The sequence below is a fragment of the Thunnus thynnus genome, chromosome 1 (assembly GCF_963924715.1).
Source record: "Thunnus thynnus chromosome 1, fThuThy2.1, whole genome shotgun sequence".
Taxonomy (NCBI): Eukaryota; Metazoa; Chordata; class Actinopteri; order Scombriformes; family Scombridae; genus Thunnus; species Thunnus thynnus.
The window spans coordinates 17,771,857-17,796,394 of record NC_089517.1 but is presented as its reverse complement, the minus strand read 5'-3'; the positions used below and the strand labels follow the sequence as shown (position 1 = coordinate 17,796,394).

General features: G+C 39.2%; 1 protein-coding gene across 1 annotated transcript in view; it reads right to left on the bottom strand.

Moving 5' to 3' along the window:
* Positions 1-24,538, bottom strand: part of syt7b (synaptotagmin VIIb) — a 110,950-nt gene that overhangs the window by 26,402 nt on the left and 60,010 nt on the right. The window contains exons 3-6 of the mRNA XM_067587927.1: positions 21,834-21,913; positions 20,209-20,343; positions 11,739-12,086; positions 6,753-6,875 (exon numbers count right to left, since the gene is read on the bottom strand). Coding sequence (XP_067444028.1) covers positions 6,753-6,875; positions 11,739-12,086; positions 20,209-20,343; positions 21,834-21,913 — 686 coding nt within the window. The remainder of the gene's footprint in view (positions 1-6,752; positions 6,876-11,738; positions 12,087-20,208; positions 20,344-21,833; positions 21,914-24,538) is intronic.

The window sequence follows — 24,538 nt, the reverse complement described above, 5'->3', positions numbered from 1 at the left end:
ATAATTAAGTTAACTTGCCATAGGACATGAGATAAGTTATAAAATGACAATGATTTATTACATTTACTTTCATAGCTGGCTTCATGTGGGAAAACAGAATGAAATAATGCTTGACTTCCTTATCATTTAGGTGAATTAAAAATGTGAAAAGGCTGAGATTTGCAGCTAAACTTCGAATATTAACCTTTGCACCTACAGTAATATATGTGTTTAAATGTGATGTTACAAATAGCCTGTGCAAGCACGCATGTTTGCACACATATTCTATATTAATGCATGAAAACTGTCCACAGGGGAATCTCATTCCATTTTCCGATGTTCAGCAATGAAGCAGATTTATCAGAGTCTGGCCAAGCTGACAGTCATCTACACTGACAGAGGAGCGCTGCTGTGACATCATCCTGTCACAATGCTAGTCAACACCCTCAGGAAAGGGTGGATTATGTGAATAAGGAGATACTGGAACGGAAAAGGAGAGAGAGAGAAGGAGACCGATTGGCACAACAACAAGGCAAAGTAAGAAAAAAATAGTTCAAAAGATGCTTTTAAATAAAGAGGGAATGAGGGAGAGATGAGGACACAATTTCTTATTGAGAAACAAAATGAGGAGTTCAGAGGGTAGAGAGGAATTGGAAGTGTAGGGTGAGGGAGGGAAAGTGGATGGATGGGTGAGAATATGAGGGATGAGGGTTACCAGCATGGCCTGGATGAAAAGTGTGTCTCCATAAACATATTGTATATGGGTCTCGCTGATCATACACTAGCCCTGGGAGACCGTGAAACACAATATATGTCGCATGTCCCGTGATGGATGAGGCCCAGGCTCCAGTGTCAGCCCACTCAACGCTCCCCACCAACAGGGACAAATCACTTGGCCACCGCCCCCCTCAACACGCAAGCTAATACAACTAATGGAGCCATCTACAGTGTTTGACTGGCGTGATGCTCTGTGAATAGACTTCTGCTGCTTTGGTCTTGAGATTCTTCTATACCCACTTGGAGTTGCTGTTTTCATCATTATAAAGTATAAAGTAGTATAAAGAAGGATGTCTTTAACATTAAAAATACAAGTCGATATTTTTTTTTAAAATGATGAATGAGAACGCTGGGTTTTTTTTTTCTTCCACTTCTCACTGTCAGCCTCTACTGTGACGTCCCCCCTCGCTTTCCTTTCTTGGGAAATGGGAAATGGTGAATGAGCTCCAAACTTAGATCTGACAGGTTTTTTAAAAAGATGCCTCGTTTGTGCTGACCTACATCGCTTTTTCTTTCCAATCATCTTTCCTCCTGGGCCACTGCCGGCTCCAGAGGCTGCCATGGGGACCAGTGGTCGGCCTGCAGAGTCATTAGGAGGCTTGACTCACTGTGATTGCTGGCTCAGACACACAATTCAAAGAGTCGGATATGCCAGCTGATAAAGGGTGACAACAACTTCCTGCTTGATTAATACTGTACAGTTTGGTGTTGTGCAACTCAGCTGGTACAGTATGACATACAGTCCTGCCAAGATTGGAACTGTGATTCCCACTGAGACCATCCATACCAACAGTGTACATACATACCCAAGGTACATTTACAGTTTTTTTAACAGCAACCATCAAATGTCATTCACTGTTGGACATATTCTTTAAGTGTATATTTTAATCTCCAAATGACAATTTAATAAGATATTTTCCTGCAGACTTTTGGGAAAATAACAACATTTGTTGCCACCGGGTAGCGTATGCTTACAGCTTGGTGAATTGAACTGAAAGGGAGAAGATTCGCCACCATGGAAGAAATCTAGCAAGTATCACCGGAGGCTCTGGACACAGTGACAAAAGATGACTACAGGAATGTGAGAAGCACTCGGACAAGTGTATCGCATCTCAAGGAAAGTACTTTGAATAGGATTAGAAGAAAGATTTATAATTTATAATTTATTTTTAACAATTCCTGGAATTTTTGGGTATGTATACTCATCTTTTAGCTCTGTTTTGGTCTTTGGTTTCCCCGAGGGAAATATTTGGCTCTTAAGCTACTAAGTGCTCCACTTTGCTCATCAGTTAGCTGCTAACTTTGTCCGTCTGCTGTCTGTTGCCAGGCAGGTAGCACACAGTGGGTTCATCAAAGCTTTTTGTCTGAAGACGCTTAAATGATGCAGGTGAGAGTGGTGAGACTGAACTAAAATAGTGAAGTTGCAGGCTGTAAAACCAAAACAATGAGCTGAAAGACACAAAAACAACCTTCATCAGGCATTTCATTTAGCACGTGGCAACAAGCACATGCAATATGTAGACAAAAAAATTATCAACCAAGAAAAGAACATAGATTTTAAAGACCAAAACAAGAACAAAATATCAATAAATATCTAGAAACAACAAGAAAAATGAGTAAACCAAACAAAAAGTATTAATCTCTAATGAAATATACAAAGTAGGTACAAGATAGTAAGAATACAACAGCATCACCAACATGTAATGCAATGAAAATGCCTGAAAAAGATTGTTGTACTGAAACGTAGCTATTAAACAAATTTACCATAAGTGTTGACAGTATGTGAGAGCCAATTTTTAATATTTATCCTTCTCACTTATTCTCCATTTACGCTCTTGTCTGTAAACAGTTACAAAGCTTTCTTTTCATTCTGACGGTTCATACTTTGGAAAATGAGTCCTATCTTATTCCTTGTCACATTTTACAAAGACAACTGTGAGGTTCGTCTCATTCATTCCCACTGGAGCTCTCAGCCTCTAAAGCGTACATTTTTTTTTTGGTAACACTGGGGCATGTTGCTCATTTTAAGGTTATAAATGGTCAGTCACATCACACCCGAGTTGAAAATAAAATAAATACTTCAATGTCACTGAATTATAAGTATGAGATTATCCACTGTGAGAGCAAAAAGTGTGATAGATGGTTGTATTTGAGACCACACATTCAGAGTGATCCACAATCTACTACTTGAACATCCCATCATTCGCAGGCTGTGCAGACACAACACATTCTTGGCTTGTTTTGAATGGAAACAGTTTTGATATGCTCCATTTCAGACACTGCTGCACATTTTACAGCTTTACCAACTCAACGCTCAGAGTGGAGGTAGTCCGGGGCCAGTAAGCTCTTTTGGGTTTATTCATATTTATTTCCCTGTTGCGTCTCTGTGTGTGGCGAATCTCTGAGCTCATTAAGATGCAGCTCTGCCATGCAACATCAGCTTTCTGAGATGATAATAACACAAACAGCATCCGAGCTTCCATCATAGTTATCTGTAGGTGGGTGATTATGTCCAGTCCACCGCAGGGCTTTGGCTGGTCTACCACAGTGACCCAAACTGACTTACATAACAAGAAGCTCCACATACGAGATAAGAGGACCTTTCACTTAACACAAAGCGAGAAAAACACTGGCTTTGTCTGTAGATAACAGATCAGCTAGAGAGAAAATGTGTCCTTTGACAATAATATAATTAACTATAATCACAGCTGCATGGTCTTATCTCTAACATGTAATAAGTACTAGACTGCTTTTGTAGGCAACAGCTATTGCTGCAGCTGCATCCCTAATCACAGATTAACATTAAACTTTTCACATAAAACAACGAATGGGTGATAATGAACTGTGTAAATTTGTTCAGGGGGTGATTTTACTGTCACATCACACTCACCTCTGTGCACCACTGACAAAAGCAGGCTGTTCTACAAGTATTATAGGTTTTAAATGAGTGACGGGAGGTAAAAATAGATCATATCTCAGTGTTATGTTGCAAGCTTTGATGAGCAGTTCTCAGATTGCTCACCTCAATATCACTACTGATTAACAACCCTGCAATAAGAGTGAACAAGGCATACATCTCTCAATTTATGCAAGCACATTTTCCTTTGAACAAGACAATTGCTCCATTTTATGAGCTAATTATGATTCCTGAATACAAATTGCCTAGCACAGCAGTTCACAACCTTTTCTGGCTTGTGACTCTCCTAAAATAGTTTACTTGTGCCTCCTTGTTACAGGTTGCATGTGTCTAAAAGGTGTGAATAGTTTGACTAAAGAATGATTTTTGCTACTCAGATTGTTTCATTTAGTTAATTTTTAGAGGCCTGAAGCAACCCTGTTTATATACAATCAAATTGTTTTCCCAATTAAGTTCCAAATTTAATCTCTGGGTGGATTATGTTCATGTTTTGAGTTAATGAAGCGCTACATTCTCATCCTGTGTGGTTAGATTTAGATAACAGACGCACATTGGTTAGTGAAGGTTAGGGAAAGATTGTGGTTTCGGTTAATGTTAATTAATGCGTTGTGTCTCGTGCACTGCACTTTTCCTGTATTAAACCAAGACCATGATCTTTCCCTAACCTTAACCAAGTTCTGTGAGAGCCTATACATAACAATAAAAAAAGTTTAATAATGCTGTAGGTGCTACACATGGACATTGTATTGCATGATCTGATATTTTGGCAGAAAATCAATGAAATCCATTGCCAGTGAACATTTTATTGATACATTCAGCATCAACATTCAACTGTGACTTGACAGATATGTATGTTAGTTAACAACATTTCCTCATTATGTTAATAGAAACTGTAATCTGGTCAGCAACACGTTTCCCTCAAACTGTTTTTGTAGTTGCAAATTAGTTGTATATAAACATAATTTCTAGTAGACAGAATTGCCTGAAGAGAACTATTTAGTATTTCACAAGAGCTAAGATCATCAAAAAGTCTCACTCTGTGTCCCAAAGACTCATTTTTTCTTCTTTGCTGTCCAATCAGTCCTCTTGTGACCTTTGGTGGGTTCCAGACCCCTTACTTGGGAACCACTGCCCTTGCAGATGTGCCATGGATTACTGACTACTAATCGATTTCTTAAAAACACATTAATCATAAATGTCTTAATATCTAAAAGCTGGTGAGTCATAACAGGGTGCCACTTGCTTATTTATTGTCTATGTTTAAGAGACGGCTTGTCTGAACAAATATAGATTTGACCTGACACAGAGCATTTGCTTTAATCTAATGATCTTCTATCATCAGATTTGGTGTTTTGTAGATATTTGTGCTCAGAGCTGCATTTGATTTCATTAATAAACCAACAGAATCTCAAATCTCTATGGGAATGTCTATTTTTATCTTGTGCCATATTTCTCTAGAAAGCTGAGAGCAAAGGTTTCCCTCTCTTCCTGTCTCTCTTTCACTGTCTGACAGCGTCTTGTCTTGTCACATATATTCTTGGCGGGATCATCCTGTTCCATCGTGCTCAGTCTACTGGGCTCCATGAAAACGGCCGGGAGCAAGCCAGCAGACGGGCACAGGGAGCTTATGGGGTAACTACAGAGACAGAGAGATGAGAGAGACGGACAGAGATGATGATGGAGAGCTGTTATTAGTTGTGGAAGGACACTAGACGACTTGGCCCATGTGACCCCTCGGGGTAGAGGCTTTCTGGCTGGCTGTGATTACAGTTAGGTGCTTGACAGACCTCCAGACAGAGAGAGGGAGAGAGGATGATGGGGGAACAAGAGGTAAAGCTGATTTTCATCCTCTGACTGACCCTTAAATATTTTTAGTTAGAGGCATAAAAACGGGCAGCATAGAGTAGAGGCCTCAAAAAAGAGGACACATACATCTTCACAGAGATATCTTCATTCCTCCGAAACAGTCAGAAAATTCACAGCTGACCTAGTTCGAGCAGCACACTTGGATGCATTGCTGAGAGGTTTCAGGAAAACTTTGTGCTTTTTAAGAAATATAATGGAATTCTGAAGTAGCACCTCTTCTCCCCAACAAAAATCTATGTAGGGTTATGCAGGTCTACACCCAGGTCTATGCTTAGCCTACTAGTGTCGAAACAGTGGGTTAAGCACTTTATCCCTCAAACACTCTGATGTGATAACAGGGGCAACCTGCTCAGTCCTTTATTCACACTGTCGGCTAAGGAAACATGTTAGCGTCTGACAGCTGCTGTGAAATCACTAGTAGATGAGAGGTTAGCATATTTTTAGGCGAGCGTTTCATGTGAGGAACCCTACTTCTACATAATGAGGGTGCCCTTCTCCTGTGCCCACGACTCACAGATCAAACATACCGCAAAGAGCTGCAGACAAGCACACTAAGAAAGATCTGGATGGATGACATGTGAAAGAAGTGCCAAGAGTTGTGAAGTTGGATATGGAGTGCAGTTATATGCAAAATAAAATGTATGCAATATGCAAACCTGAGTCTTTAGTTGGGTTGTTGGTTCAATACTTGAAGTCACAATAACAAGTAGAGGAAGAAAAACCAATACATCACTATCACGACATTTTGATATTGATGTAAACAGAACATTTTTACTAATATTTTAAAATCTTTGCAGATTTTCAAATATCTATGGAAAAAAGCAGCCGCTTCTTCCAAATTTTCCAAAAAATACTGACCTTAGACAATCAGGGTTCATCACTAAAGGCAACTAAATACAAAATTATACTTTTTTTTACATTGCATTTACTTCAATCCTGAGAAAGTATTTACTTTTATACTGTCATTTTAAGCAGCATTGAGTTATCCAGTCTTTGAAGGGTAACATGAAAATGAATTTGCCAATTTCAAGCTTTTCACGTCACCCTACATTATAGCGCACAGCAACAAAACAACAGCTATAAATGGTACTGCAGTACTTTAAATACACACCATGACATCATTAAATACCTCCTCACCCCTTTATGGCAGACAATTACCTCAGAAACTCTGTTTTTTTGTGCCTGACAAATCACTCTCACTCTTTCAAATTACCTCTTTTCTGGTGTGGTTTCATTTTCTTTGCTTGCTGGTGCTTCTTGTAGGTCTGGGAGGTTGGCAAAGTCATCTTGTTCAGCCAGCCCGATTGCTAGAGACAGAACAACCATCTTCCCCTCACTGGACACACAGACAAAACAAGACATCACAGGACACACAATTGGACAAGTGGGGACACGCACACACACACATACAAAAAAACAAACAACACAGCCAGACGATGACAGAAACACAGCAAGATACACGCAGCACACACACACACACATACACACATTTCATGTACAAAAAGAGAGTGGGAGAGAGGTGGTAGACTGTTGTGAGGACACTATTTCATTTTGAAAAAGGCTCAGTCTATACTGTACATCGCACTACATCTCCACAACTGAATGCTGTGGAGTGAGTTGAGATGAGGATACAGACTTAGGAGACTCTGTACTCAATGTATTTCTTGCCATTTTGTGTACCATGTATTTCACTTGTTTTTCTTGTAGCCCATGTAGATCATTTAACATCATCACAACAATGAAAACATTCAATTTTGTTGGTTTATTGTATGTAAAGAACAAACCAACACTTAAACTATAAACTACAAAGGCAACTGACAATGTACAATTTGCTTTAAATTGTTATTATATGTTGTTTGCACTAAAATTAGCCGCGTCTATATATGTAATGTGCATATCTTAACTCTAACATACACTGTACGAATATGTTGTAGGCAACTAGCAGGTATGAGAATAATCTTTTAAGTGATTCAGAGTTGTTTAATTCAATGATCTGTGGATTTGTAACACCAGAAAACTCAATTTCTATCATTAATGACATCCCTCAAATAAAACAATAATGCAAAACCCTTCAGCTGCTTGGCTAATTTATCTCATTTACTGTATCAACAAATTAGCCTACATGAGAAGTCAGAAGAAAAGAGATCTTCTGTCAGTGAAAGAGGGTCTAAAGACTGCCTTATCAGTCCTCTGAATAAGTTTGTGAGGTTCACAGCCTTTGAGTCCCTTATTCTTACACTTACATGTAGGATAATTCATGGTGCCTTTGCTTACTTGATGTATATATGCTGAAATATTAGCACAGTTTCTATGGGAGAGACAAAGATGATTTTAGTGCCCATTTATTTCTCACGCATTGGGTTGGATATTACATGCACTTCTAATATTTGTTGTTTAGCAGCATAGCAATACAAGGGATGACACAAGTGGTATCCATCATTAGCCAACCATGGAAATAACTAGTGAAAAATATCAGTAATAGTTCATAGTCATAATGCAGTATATGAGTGGTTATGTAATGCATCAGTAAACAGTGCGTGTTCTTACAAGTATATGTATGCATTACATTTCTTATATGTGGTTTCATAATCCACTGTATAAATGGTAGTCATAGAAGATGTAGAGAAATCTTATTTACAAAATGTGCAGAAGGATTGAGATCTATGACAGCTTTATTATCTTCAATTATTTGTTTCCTAGAAAAAGGGAGGTTTAAAAAAATAGAAAAGATCAACCTAAAAGAAGGGCTTGGATTGGCCAAGAGAGAAAAACAGAAAACATTCAAATGATATGTAGAAAAAGAAGAGAACAACAAGCAAGAGCAGAAAAAGCAAAATTAAAATCCATGAAAATTGAGGTTTACAAAACAAAAAGCAGCAACAAAGAAACATCAGGTTGATTTTCAGCCGCTATTCTGCCTCCACGCATGCCTCGGGTCATTTATATGATGTCTTATTGAAGTATGCTGCACTGTGAATGCAAGAGGCCATGCAAACAATGACCTTAACAAATACACATTTGCCCACAACTAACCTTGGTAATTCAGTCACAAAATAAAAACCCACATGCAGGCGCATACACTATTCTGGCTTCCCATACATTCTCTCTTTTCCATGAGCTTTTTCTCTTTACACGGCCTCTTACACAGCGCGCTGATCCAAGGACAACCGTTCCATTTTACCTCTTTTCCTTACCACAGTAATTTCTTAAAGGCCAATTCCATCCTGAAGTTTTTGCTCAGTTTCTGTATCCTTTCACATCACCTGGCTGCCCAATTGAAGACATAATCATAAAAGAATTAGCTTTATTTTCCATTTCATTTAGTGGACTTTGCTTTGAATGTTGGCTTGAACAGTCCTAATATAAACACAGACGTCTAGACAAGTTTATTTTGGAGAAAACAGACTGAGAAGAAGAAAGCAGAAAGAAAAATGCCCACTGACATTTTGTCTCGGCTCAATATGAAAAGAGTAAAAAAAACTTCTTTCAAAATATAACAGTTTCAATCTTGCAGTGATAAGCTTGACAACTATTGCAGAACTGAAAATAAATATGTGTAATTGTGCCCATTTAGCCCACAGGTATAAACAAAAAAAATCAATAAAGTGCATGCTATGTCATATTTGTTTTTAACAAGGATTTTTTTTTTTAATAGACCTAACTTGTCCCCTCAGTTTTCATCTCAGCTTTCCATCTCTCACACTTCTGATGTATTTTCCCAGCCTGCATCCACTTTCTTTAGTGCATTCCCTCCTTAACAAGAGACTGTTTGTTGAAGCAATATTGACAACAAGAGGAACACATTAGCACTTGAAAAACAGCGGCCCACTGGGGATGTGTAAACAGTACCTACATGTGGCTCATCAATAAGGTGAATGGATTTGTATAGATGACCAAAAAAGACACGCGCACTCCAACCAGAGGGTGCTGAAATCATTACCACCTACACCAGTCCTATTGATTGGAAATGTAAGTGGGACGGCTCAGTTGCCACACTGTGTGACAGGCCTGGTGAAGGTGAAACTGCTGCATTTGGTTGTTCATACCCCACTGACCACGAACGCATGAAAACATATTCCCACTCTCCACAGTGTGTTTCTCCCCCCAGGGTCAACAACTGATGCTTTAACGTGTTTAGTCCAGCGAGATTCATGAGGACAGGGACAATGGGAGATGCCACCTCCCTATATATGTGCCCAGCCTTATTTGAATGATGATTCACGTAGGCAGGGAGGTCACTGGCCTGGAGACACTGTTAATAGAAAGACATGCAAAAAGTATAGGAGCATAGAGCTTTGTGTGTGTGTGTGGATGAGTGTCTATGTTCATGGTCATTTGGGGAGGGGGTGTTTACGTGAGGTTGCTTTGCAGAGCACATCATCTGTAATCTATCACTCAAGTCAAGCAGAGGAGCAGGAGGGCTCTCCATGCTCGGTATCTCAAACAATCAGTAGCCTTCACACGCCAGTGGCCATCCTACACGGCAGTGGATGAATCGGAAAACTGTTGGCGTCGTCTAACCTGTAATGATCTTTGCTAACTGTCGAGTGAAAGAATAAATATTTCTTTCAACCTTGGTTTTGTTTTGTTCATGTGTTTCTTAGAAAAACTGTATTACCAAAGACAAATCATGGTCTGTAAAATGTGACAGTATACAAAGTGTATGAAAATGCGATTTATTTAACAAATATCTAAATTTTCATTTTCAAAATTACAATAATTCCCGAATGAATCATCTTTAGTCGTTAGTACCTAAACAACTTTCCAGCTCAGCTGTCTGTGTACTCTCATACCTCTTCCACACAGATGATAATAATTTATTATTATCTTATTGTGATGTTTCCAGACCCCAGAGATCTAAACTGATGGAATTACGCTTCCAATTTACAACATGTTTTCCAACTGTGCACTGCATGTGTGCTCCCTGCTGCACACAAGCAATAAACATGCACATTCTGGGAGGCATGTTTTTATGAAACCTTGTCAAATCCAGTTAGATGAATTCATAAATACGAGCTAAAAACAAGGTTGGTTTTCCTAAGACCTTCTGGAGTTACTTGGTTTCCACAACATATGCAATATATTTGCCCAAATACATGACCATGTTCAGATGCTGTGTATACACCTCAGCATTCAGCCTGTTTTCATTTAATGGTGCACACAAACATGCGCACGCAAAAACACACAATGACAAATAAACAAATGTATAATTACATTTATAAGTATGTATGAGTGTAAGGACTGAAAAGCCTTTCAAAAATCACTATGCAGCATACTCAGAGAGCTTATAGAGTACTTGAGAGAAGATAATATGACCTACTGATGGTGCATACATTAACATGTCAGGCTACTAATGTGCATAATGTAGTGACATCTGGGAACACAATTGTGTCAAATGACTAAATTATATATTACAAGACAGCTTCTACTGTATATATCCAACCTTGTCTCCTTGTACTAGATGTCATTTCTAGGAGACAGTGTTGATATAGCAACATCACAAACAATACCCTGAAAAACTGACCAAACAACAAAACAAATCAATAACACACTGTCATTAAAAAATCAAGATAATCATTGCAAGGTGGTTTTTATTGCAGGGCTATTGTAGTTGATTGCAGTATACCCTACAAATGTTTATGTTGCTATATGTATCCACTACTTAAATACTGAGAGTGTACACTCAGTTGTCAATTTATTAGGTACACCTAATCCAGTCTAATGCAACAGCACTGCAAAAATCCTTCATTTAATATTCAGTTTTTGTTTAAACTTTTTAAGAGAGGTTTTGATTCAACGTTATGGTCATTTTGAAAGCTATAGTTTGTGACGCTGATGAATTGTATTGGGCGAGACTGCAGGATGTTTCTAATATTTAGTCTAACCTCAGTAATATAAATGTACAGACAAAATATTAGACACACATCTCAGCATAAAGCCATACAATCCAACAGCACTGCAAACTACAACCTACACAATACATAACACCTCTCGGAAAAGTTTCAACTAAAACTGAACATTATGACCTACATAAAGGCAGGATATGATGCAGGATTGTTTGCTTTAGTTTTTGCTAAGTGTACCAAATAACTGGCAACTGAGCTACATTGATGTATAATGAGAGTCATTCAACAGTTTAATATTCAACAGTGTCAAATGAGCCTGATGCAACATTTTACACAGTAGAAATGACACTTACAGGAATGACTTGACGTCCAACCCTCTGTTACGGATCTGTTCCACCATGTGGTCCCAGCTGCCTGGATTTGACCTTGATCGGCCTGCCCCCACCCCTCTGTACCGGGAGGCTCCAGCCGGACTCCCCCGGACCCCCCGTGGGCCCCCACGGTGGCCCCCACCGCCTGGACCTGTGTGCAGTTGGCCCAGGCTCTGTGAGGTAACTGGGGGGTCGTTAGGACCCGGAGGGGGCTGGTGAGTGAGGGGCTGTTGGAGGCTCTGCTGGCGGACCAGGGGCCGGGGGCGTGCCACGGCTGAGGACGGGATGTGCTCCAGGGTGGAGGCAGATGAGAGGGAAGTGTCCCCGAAACTGAGCAGACACACGGGAGCATCGGGGAAAGAGATAAAACAAGGAAGATATCAGAGTTAGATATAACATGAGAGACAAAAGACAGAGCAGGGAGTTTTGACAAGATTTAGAAAAAGATGATAGAGAAGTATATAAGAAAAAAGGGTAGGGAACACATGTTCATATAAAAAAGAAAGGTGGAGAAGATAAAAATAGCAAAAACATATATAGATACAGGAGAGATTTAAATGTGAGAACACGGTGTTCACAGTGAATATCCAAGGGGAGAGAAGATCAAGAGAGAACAAACAACAAAGAAAATCGGTGAAAAGGGAGGAGGGAGAAATAGAAGAACAGAGGTGTCAAAAAAGCTGTAGATTACTGTTATAAATCTTTATTAAAACATCCATATGGGATTTTAAGCTTATGTGTATAACAGTGTATGAGTGGTAGACAGGCTGGCATGCAACGTGTAAACATTCACTTTATATTCTCCGATCTGGTGTCAAAACAAACCTCTGCTTAAGTGGAATTAAATTCAAACGGAGGTTAAAGTATCACTTTCACTTAACTTGAGTCTCCGTTCTCCATCTGCAGCGCTAAATTGTTTCTGTACGTTACCTCTCTCCCTAATTAGCCTTGACCTAATTCTTCCTCTCTCGCCTTCTTGCCTTTTGCTTCTTTCTCCTGTCTGCTCCTGCTATGCTCTCACTTCCCACTCTCTCCTTTACCTTCTGAGCTCAACTGCTCTCCATCTCCTCTGTTCATTCATCTTTTCTTCACCCTTTGGTCCAGCCCTAACATCAATCTATCTCCATGCCATCTCCAATCACCGTTCTGAAAGTCTGCTCTCTAATTACCGGTCTGCTACTCTTACAATCATGTAATAGTGCTTCACTCCTTATCCTCCCCTCAATCACTACCCTGCCTGACTGTAAGCTTGTGCTAAACAGCGCTGTCTGGAGCTAATGCTGTGCAGGGGGATTTACTGCCCTGGACTTGGGTTGTGTTAGCGGCGCTCTTCAGTATTAACTCGACTCTAACTCTGCTGGAGAGCCAGGAGACAAGCCCCCTGAGGAGCCGTGCAGTGCTGGATCAAGTAAATCCAAGACAGAGTTCATATACATGCACTCAAACATGCACGCTTGCTCTCATACACCCCCCCCCCCCACCACACACACACACACACACACACACACACACACACACACACACACACACACACACTCACACTCACATATTGTTTTATTATATTTCCTAAGGATAGACTTTGATGAGAATGTTTATTTACTTGTGCATAATATTTTAACTTAGTGAATTTATGTATAAAAGTAGTTTGCTGGATTTCTGTTAAGTGCAAGTGTTTACGTGAATTGAAGTAGGGGGAGATATTTATTGAGGGCTTTAGAAGTAGAAGTCTCCTTTATTTTCTGGGCAACATTTGGCAAGTTTTACTTCCATGGCTTGGATGAAACACTCTTGATTGAATCATCAGTACAAAAGATGAGCTTTAAAAATATCTGGTTCTTTGATGAAAAGTGAAAGGTGCAGCCTGTGTACATAAAGACATGAGTAAGCATTTTGATAAGAAAAATCAAATCACAATGGTGAGCTAAGGTTAAAGATTACACTTTTTAGAAACTTGATAAAACAGTCAGCAGTTTAAAGCATTTAACTTTTGGGTTCTTGGTCAGTTTTGGAAACATTCAGTAATGATTGCACAGTGTTTTTTTCTAAACTGATTTGCACCCCTGACCAGCTTCTTCTCCATAGTGACAATGGTTTGTATTTATCCACCATCCACTATACTGAACTGACGGGAAAAAACTTTCAGAAATTAAACTTAGATATTTAAAACATGTGGCCATCACATAGAGCCTTAGTATTGTTGGTACTGTGTGTTTGTTCAAAGATATGTTGAATGATATGTTCTTCAAATGTTGAAATGAGAGTGAATATAAATACTCGCTGGGACAGTGGATCCTCCCACCTCACAAATCTATAAGGAAGATGTCAAAATCATTTTCATCATCAAAATCATCTGATTCACTGCTTTGTTCTCGCAACCGCCGCTCCCTCTCTTTATTCACTCTCTAGCTCGCTTGACCACCGCTTCTTGCTCTCTCTCAGCTCACTTGTGCTCTTTCTCTCTTTTCTCTCGTCTTTTTTAAAATGGGTCAGGAAGCAGACAACAAGTCTAACTTTATTTTTAACATTATCAAACAAAGAGAAATGTCCTCCCCTCATCCTAGTAACGTTTTTGTACTCACTCGCTCACTCGTGCTACAATGCTACATGTAATGTGAACAAAGGCTCTTCCGGTCTGCGTGCCATAAATCGTTTCATCTGATTTCGCGGGGAATCCGATCCGGCGGCAGGCATTTAGAGTAACTATATAGAAATAGCCAGTCTTCTCGCTGATGGTCTCGTTCACTTATGTAGGTCATATAGGGCATCAGTATTAAATTGAGACTGTTTCATAACCAGTTAAAAACTCCTTGTAGTTGCTTTAACAAATAATCTTCAATAAAAGAACTGAACATACAGAGATATAGTCCGGTGAATATATTATCTCATTCATTGATGTTCGATGAAATCAAGATCTTAAGGTGTCCATGTTATGTATTTTAAGTTTTGACAAAGTCATTTGCAAAAGAGCTTTTTCCTTCACATGATGCATTATTCCTCTCACTCATGTGCCATGATGACTGGTGGACAAAGGTGAAATGAAATGTAAGAAAATTAAAGGGAATACATGTAAGAATGAACACATTACAAAGAAACAATTGTGATTTGAACACCTGAGCATATAAACAAAACTCTACAGCTATGCTACAGTATAGTCTGTTGTAAGTGTGGACATGAAGAATGAATAAAAAGGTCTACACTGGACCTAATTTCTGGGTCCAACAAACATGTTATCATAACTGACATTATGATAAATCAATACATCTCGCTGGATTCATGGTGGCATTAGTTCAGGCATCTGGGAGCCAGTCCGTGTGCTAATATATTTTTCCAGTCTGTTCCGTGTCATAAATTTGTCATTGGATTTACTCGTTTGAAAAACTCCAAGGCTCTGCAACACAAAAACATTTCCTTGCAGTGAGTTCCTCGATTGTTGCATCTACTTGTGCTTTCAGGTACTGTACATCGTTATTGTCTTCTGTACAGCACCAGCACCACTCATTCATATGCTCTGCGTGAGAGCCCTCTTTATCTGCTGTATCCTATTACTGACTCAGAGGGTTATTTTCACATTTCTTCTTGCTTGAAAGTCAATTAAGATGACTTTAAACCTTGAATGATTTTGTAATTAAGGAAAATTGAAGAGGGTGAAAAACAAGGAGATGGAGACAGAGCGAGAAAAAAAAAATATGAACAGTGAGGAGTGAAAGCAGAGAGAAGGGGGAGGAGAGAGGGCGAGAGCTAAATGCCCCAAAATAGAAACTAGTTCTAGAGGAGAAATGGAAATACAGGTAGGTCTGGAGGGCAGAGTAAAAAAGGGAGCAAAACAGAGGAGTGACAGCAGTGGAAAATAATGCAACTGAGTAATATTCAAGTTCAAGTCTATATTCTCAAATAATACATTGTGAGTCTGATTCTCTGTCTTTAATTATCAGATTCACATTATGAAATCAGTCTAATAGATCCAGTGATTCATGCAGCATTTGAGGATGTAATTTAAAATGTCTAAGGCCCAATCAAGAAGCAGATATCACTTTGGAAGTCAAATTTTCGCTCACTAGTTTCTAATCAATCTACTGTATCATAACAAGGACACACATTATTAGAAATACAAAGTGAGTTGAATTAATTACTTTTATTGTGGAGCCACTACTGTACATCCACAAGCTAAGTTGGATCAAAAATCTAACAAGTTATATTTTGGTCTTGATCTACTGAGTGAATTCTTAAGGCAATACAGTACAAAATGCTGTTTGAGTATCTGGGCTACAATTAACATACAGAGAACTTACATTTATTATTCATTGGTCTCCTCCACGCACTACTGGTATTCTCCAAAAACAGGCTGCTTTCACCAACCAAGACTTTGTTGTAGTCACATTTCCACATCTGACTCGTATGATGCAGGGGCTCTGACCTTGTCAATCCTACTAATCATACATTTAATGCTCAACAGTTGGAGATCAGAGAGTGATGATACCAACCTATGGATGTCGTTAGTATGCTACATGTTTGTCTTCAGCCACTTGTTTATATCCTCTGAAGATAGTGTTACTACAAGCTTGTGTGATTTGTGTGCTGGGGAAGCAGAACAGACAAACAGCAACTCAAATTACAAGGAGTCATTTAGTTAATCAGTAAAAATATCACCTAATTAAACTTTAAACAACCTGGAATATGGTAACATTTGTGTTTACCTACAAATCTTGGTGATTCATTTTTTCTTTGGTTATGTCACAAGATGTTAATTATCAGTCACTGTTGTTTACACTTTTAGCTTGTCATGCTGAATATCAGCTGGCTTTAACAGTAACCATGGGAAATATATTTGACTGCTATTAGCAGTTTGATTGGTTCTTCTACAAGCCTAATCTCAAACAACGCACCTTCTCAGCTGTTTGCAGAGGCTGATACACAGCGAAATTTGGTTAAAATCAAGCTGCACTCAGCCATGCTGCAAGAAAGGTTTTGATTTGTAAGATTGGCCTAATAAAACTGCTCTCCTGCTGTTTATACAACAACCCACTCTGAGTTAAAAAAAGCTGTTACTTCCAATGAAGAGACAAGCTATTTTTGAAGATTTTCTGTGAGCATCTGTTTCATTTGAAAGTCTTGAAACTGTCACAGCCCTCAGTAAATTGGAGCCTGCGGAGGAGCAGTGTGGATTCACTTTGTCTGAGACTGTCCTGACATCAGCTGGTAGAAGGTTGGCAGCTGACAGAAAAATTATATTTGTTTATTTGTGACGATGCTCTTTGCAGTCAGACTTCAACCAACAACAGTTACTCATGCATCACAGGTAGGTAGGTAAGTAGGTATAGCTGGCTTCTTCTTCGGGTTTTCCTTACATTTTCTTCGTCTGCACGCTGCACGTCAAAAATAACTTCTGGTAATGTCAAAGTTTGAGTGTACATGCAACAATATCATTCATTGTGCCTTTACAAACTCACACTCTTGCTTGATATCCACACCATGCTGCAGTTGTTCCCATTGTTCCCCCTCATGCGTGCCCCCTGTCACCATGCGCCACTCACTTGCTAAACCGCAGGCCTCCGGCATGCATGTGGCTCTGGACCGTCTGCCACCGGCCAGCCTTGCTGCCCCCCGTCACCATGCTTCGAACGCTGTCACTGCGACTGGGCCCCGCCCCAGTCCCAGAGCAAGCACCAACCCCGCTGTCGCTGGCCCCCGGTGAGGGTCCAGCACCGCCCTGCCCACCCTTATCCACGGCCCCACTGGGAGGAACGGTGGGGTGGTAGATCAGAGACAAAGAAACACGGACAGACAGAGGAAGGACCAAGAGAGGATACAAAGAAGAGAGAGAGACGGACAGACGAGAGACGGACAGACGTACAGAGCCGGAGAGCAAAAAGTATTATCAGTGAGGTTAGTCAAACTAAAGACACTCTGTGGGCTCTCGCTTCAGCCACCAAGTGTCCAGTACACAACAAAAACTCGGAAGAGCAGTTGCTGGTCAGCCAGACAGTCAGTAAATAAGCACTGAAGAGGTTCGGGCTTGGATTCACTGTGTAACACTTTGAGTAATTTGGAGAATACGGTTTATTCTGTAAAAACCTGTCTGAAAATTCAATAGTTTTGTTCAAAAGTGCACAAAATCGATGGTGAGTGGATTACTGTACTCACTGTAAACCATTTATTGAAATGACTTGTAATGCTCATTTCACTCAGACAGTGCAAAATACTGGCAAAGTGAGGAGTTTGAATACATCACCTATGGGGATATTTTGTTATTGCAGCTACAAAAAACCACTACAATCTGTTTTTGGAAATATTTGATGTGAGAAATTGGCCACATCATTTCTGTAATTTTGAGATGTCTGCCCCATTTCACTCCACACAGGGTGGCAGCAATGACCAATCTGCTGGCTCTGTGAGTCTGGCGTAATGGCCAAGTAATGATGCTGATGCGTCACCTTCAGATTTTCAGATCGCAGATGCAGGTGATGATAACAGAACACTAATAGTTATCTGTCTCCATAATCTCACAGCGACTCACCTGCAGCTCGTGATGAAAACAAACACGCTGATATCTAATGAGTTTGTATAAAATGTTTCCACAGTGAAATCCCATAATGTGCACATACTTACTGAGAGCAAAGACACTGTTTTAATACACATTCTCCGTTATTTCTTCTCAACCCGCCTCGCCCACCCCAGTTGACCTCGACTTAGACCTCACAGAGACGAGTACAGACAGAACGTCGACTTCAGCACAAGGACCTTCCACTGAGTGAGGACAAGACCACACAACACACAGCTGCACACCGGGACTACGTCTTCAACAACACTTAGACATTAAATGCAGGCTGAGGGTATCATGAATGAGCTTTTACTGAACAGTGAAATAAAGCTAATGTGTTGTTATAATGTCCTGACTACACTCACATATTTTTCCAAAGTGCATCCTGCATCATCAGCCTATTAAAATGCCACTTGGCTCTGAATAATGATGCCAATAACATAATGCAATGCAATCGCAACAATGGCTGGAATCACAGCTGCTCACTGATTTTACAATAATTTCGACATCGCTGCACAGATACAGGAGTAATTGATCACCCTGTGGTTCTGAAAGAGTCAAGTGAGTTGTTATTAGAGAGTATAAGAATGAACAGGTTCACTTAATGCCTCGGTGGCATATGAGATGCATCTAAATGACACAGTGAAAGTGAATATGAAACAAACGTTTTACCACCTAAACGCCTAATTGCTTTAGAGTACAAGATGGATACAGTGTCACTATTTTTGAACAGGGCTCAGTGGAGCAGACTCAGGAGGGCTATCAGGCAACTTTAAAGCACTTACAGTACTAGGAGCGATAGTCTGAGTTGTGACAACAAATGTGCAGAAACACAGAGCGACAGGAGAAAGAGGTGAGAGGGGTAAAAACACATAACGACTTAACACAGACAAAAAAACAAAACAAAAAACAACAAAACAACACAACAGCGAAAAAGGTTAAATAGAAACCACCCCATTTAAACCCCCCTATTGAAAGGTTTAAAATATATGTAAATCAACAACAGTCAACCCTCTGTGGAAACACTAATGGCTTAGGTAAGAATACATTTAAAGTAAGGCTGGAAGTCTGAGATGCAGATTAGAGTAGTAGGAGTTGAGCAGCTGGGTTGTAGGGAAGGGAAAGGGTTCAGGTGAAACAGTGAGATCTGCTCTGTGAGGGTTGTCCGTCTCCATGGTAACACTCCATGGGCTGCAGGTGAGAGGTAAAGAGGGTCTGATGAGGCTAGCAGGGCTGTAGGGAAGGGGCGATCAAACCTTTTACTTGTACACCTTGTGCGCTGTGCCAAAGCAAAATTAAATTTTCCAGATTTGATGTTTCAGTCTCAAACATATATATGAATCCGTCTGGATTTTTATAACAATTAAGAGCCTGTTTTCTGTTTTGCTGTTGGATATTTCAATTTGATTATTAAGGCTGTTGGCAGGCAGAGACACTGTCTTTCTATCTAAGTGGGATCATTTGGAAAACAGTCGTAATTTCTGTCAATGTTAGGGCAGTCCGAGGAATCATAGCAATATTGAGGGATGGTGCTGCACATCTCTATCAGGTGCTGCATGGCCAGCAGTGCATACTAAACACCACCTCACTGTGGACATGCCTGAATGCAAAAACATGAGGATTACCAGGGATGAGAGGAGACTTCTGTTAAAAGATATGCGCCAGACAGCATTACAAAATCAGGCTTTCTGCCCCCCTTTAGGCTTTATGCCCACAAATAACCAAACCACTGAAAATTGTTAAAATCACCAATTTGGGGTGTTCTGCAAGCCAATACAGCACTAAAATCTTTTTTTTTTCTATTTCAGCCAGTCATATAGCTTTGAAGGAGTTTTCCAAGGTGCGTTCAAGCCCCTATTCATTACAGCCCTGCCCAGATAGAGTGGTCCCTTACCAGCCATGAATGAGACTCACTTGGGCGTGAGGCGAGGGTCTCCGTACGGAGCATAAGGAGACATGTTTAAGAGGAACTCCTTGGGTGGGTAGGAGCTCCACCTCTGTTGCACATTGCTGCTGTCATTGTTATTCCAAAAGTCTCTGTCTAGATCACTGTGGCCAGAGAGAGAGAAAGAGAGAGAGAGAGGTGAGACAGGTAAAAAGCAAAACTTTTAGACAGTTATAAAGGAGGAACATGACAGAGAAGTGTTGAGAAACAGGGCAAAGACAAAACATAATAAGAAGTTAGAATACTATCTCATAAATCTAAAGGTCAGGGAGAGATTATTAATAAACAAGAGGAATGTGATAATGTCAGTGCCTATATATAAGTTATATTCTATATTCTTCTACTGTGCACTGAATAAATTTGTTCATAAAAAATGATGTGTGTGTAACATTACATTTATCACACAATTTCACAGGTGAATGGTTTTTTTAAGATAAGCCTTTTGTAATTTGCATGTCCAAAAACCGATAGCAATATATCATATATATTGGTGTGTAATAAAACACCAGGAATGAAGGAATAAGAATTGACCTGCACGGATTACCACTCTGTCAGGGATGAAGAAATAAAACAGAGGAAGTAGAAAAGTCAGTATAACACAAACACAATTGGTTATTAGAAAAATGAGAGAAATACACTGGATAACAACTGAGTGAATAAAACTTGAAACACAATGAGTAAAATAGTACTAAATGAGAGATAAGAAACATTCAAAACTATTAAAAGTGAAGTAGATTATTTGTGGGTCAGTGTCTCCCCCGCAGCACCTCTAATATTTGATATTGTGGTAACACTTCACTTTAAGTCACCCATATCATATAAACACTTAATAAATAGTTTATGTCTCCTATGAAGATATATTTTATAATATTAAAACTGCGTTTTATGATGTTGCCATCCATTATCTGTTTGTGTCCACACAAGAGAAGTTATAGTTGTAGACAATACATTAATAAATACTTATATCTACTAACAACTTCATTATTATACAAGAGTTTATATGGTGCTCATAAATGATAAATAGGGCAACTTAAGCTAAAGTGTTATCAATCTTGCAAACCACAACAGACAAACAAGGTCCCCCAAGTAAAGTAAAATTTCTTGTTTTGACATACAATTGTAGATAAACTGCATGTGCTTTCAGTGTTATTTTAATGGTGTGTGACTCTTTTCCTCTTTGTATTTTGCAGTTCATGGTTGCATATTCCAAACTAATCAAACTTTCATTTGATTAGACTTCAATCAAGAAATATTTGAAGTCATTTTGTTTCTTAAATTTCACTTTTAGTTGAATCTGGTAAAGCCTTCCTACCAATAATAATGTATAATCCTCCAATTGATTTATACAAATTGAAAATGAATATTTTCTTTACTATAGGAGAGATTATAAAATTCAATTTATCACATTGTGTTTGATAAATGAGAAATATGACACATGTTGTCTTGAGGGCATCATCCTTGGGTGGACATTTCAGACTGTGCAGGGAGCTACGCGATTAGCTTTCCAATCAGAAATGGCTATTAAAATGCAAGACTATCACCACACCATAGATCATTTCCATATGACTCCATCTACACCCTCTCTGACACCTACTTGATGGCTTTATTTTCCCCTCGACCTCGCACAGAATCTGGAGAGCTGGCAGCCTCCACCCCAGGCTTATTCCTCTTTCCCTGCGAACAGACAAGGCAGAGACAGAGACAGAGAGTGATGGGGGGAGACGGATCTTAGAGCCAGTGTCTTGATCACTGTTTACAAAAGCATTTTTGCGAGTGAAGTGCTCATTATAGAGGCTTTAGAACAGTATCAGGATCCAAACGTGTTGTAAAATATGATAAATGAGGGAAGAGCAAGGAATTGGTTTGATGCCAGGACTACAACCTGCTTCTGAGCATCAAAACACGATGAGGGACCACTTAACTTCAATGAGATGCAAAAACACACTCGCATTCACACACAATGGAAATGCGCATTCTTACTGCACAATGCACTGAGTAACCTGTACATTAGACACACAATGAATCAGGCACTTTAAGGTACTGTGATAAATATCTACACAGAATTCTGAATACATACCAGAATATTAAATGGGAAGATATGAAACTAAATATTTATCAAACAGAACATTAAGACACCTTTTTATCATTGCACTACATTAGATTAATTTGGCAAAATGAATTGTATCCACATTAGTTTCAGATTAGGAGCAATTGAAGACTGAGTATTGCTCACGGACGCTTCGACATGTGGAGCTGGGGAATTACCAACCCAAGCTCTACCGAAAGAGATACATTCCCATTAAAAAAGACAAATAGGAGCTGCCGTAGCATGGTTTATCAAGTCCTGGACAACACCATCAAAACTGCACACGGACAGCACATCTTTATAAATCTGAGTCCCAAACTGTTTCTTCTTGAAGTGAATACAGGTCTATCAAGAGCTCTTTTTGGGAGAAGTTGGATCATTTGCAGGTTGAGAGATTTCTAAATAGGCAACATAAATACATAAATGTCTACTGTAATAATTTATATGGCTTACTTTCCTTACTTTCTGCACAATTTCACTACTTAATGGACAGTACTTTCAGCAGAACAATCTACAGTACTTTCATTTTTTGACCCCTACATTTTATTGAACTCTATATTCATTGAATTCTTGAGGGTGATAACACTGTGCTCTTTCCAGCTGAGTCACACAGACCCTCGACTCTTACATAATGTTTTTTTCATTGTAACCTCACAGCAAGGACATGACGAGCACGTATGCCATAAAATAACCAAACCTCTATTCATTTCTCAACCTGATGTTAAACAAATTTTTTTTAGCCATAATCAAGAAAACAAACATTTTGGATTTGAGCCCATTTTGAGATGCAGGTACATAACCATCTGTTGCTGTACATAATTACCTACCTCGTTAACTTGCCTGAGCTTTAATTACACACTGTGTATTTTATTTTGACAAAATATACAGTACTTTCCACTTCAGACATCTTTAAGAAATATCATATCATGTCACACTCTTAAAGCTTTACCAGTTCACAGTGTGCCTGGACAACAAATCACAGCTGGTAAGAACTTTCTTTTGTTCAGCATCTTTTTTTTTCTATCAAGCAGAATCAAACTGAAATTAGATCTTGGCAGTTTAATTTTTACAGAAAAGTTGTGCACAATTGGTTATTGAAAAAAAAACACATGATGATTCCCAATTCTTCCCTTCACCCTTAACCCTCTTCTACTGATTATAATTGAGATGTAGTGATGTCCTAAAACTAAATGTTATTCTTTGAAGTGATAATTTAACTTGTTTCCTCTTTCTTAAAACTGAAAGTTTTCAGCAACAACTACTGATAGCACCTTAAAGGATAGGTTCACAATTTTTGTCTGTTTGTCCTAAAACAGTATTCAGGTGCCCAAATGAACACTGACACATTTTTCTTGTTGTAATCATTCCTCCTGTTCATACTGGCCATTAAGTGATACCTTCATAATGCACTTTCAATTTAAATGATTGGGGACAAAATCCACAGTCCTCTTTCTGTCCAAATATTTATTTAAAAGTTTACTTGAAGCTAATATGAGGCTTCAGTCATTCAAATTAATCAAATCAATTCATTATCTCTCAAATCCACTGTCTTTTTGATGCCTAATTCCCTCATGTTGTTACTGTACTGCCACTGCAGCTAAACAGAAAAACAATGTCCAGCGACACAAGAGAGACTTTTTGTGCTAAAAAGACTGTAACTGTGGAGGATATCCACTTTATTTGACCAACTCAGATGGCTGAAGCCTCATGGGGCTGTAGATTTTGTCCCCCATTACTTACATTTTAAGCACATTTGAAGGGAATCTTCTAATATGAACAGGAATATATGGACAGGAAGAATGATCACAATGAGGAAAACCAGTTTCAGTGTTCATGTGGGCACCCCTGACTATTGTTTCAAGGCAGACTTGAAAAATTGTGGAAAGAAAACAGTAGAAGTTGGTGACGCTAAATTAAACAATGCAATCTGCCATAAAATCATTATGTGAAATTAAATGTCACAAGCAGAAGAATAAAAAAAACGTGGTTACATGTGATTTATGTTCTGCTGTTAGCTTTCAATGGAGTTTACAAGTGGCCTCCAATTCCATAATGGAGTTATTTTAACAGTCCCAAAACACTGTGATGTGGAGCCTGTTACTACTCATGCTTTTCTTGCAGTTTAGGGGATTTAACTGCTGCATTTAGTGCACTAGCTAGTGTGCAGCCACATCATCCATGGTACAGCATATCTGTTTCATGTTCAAACCTAC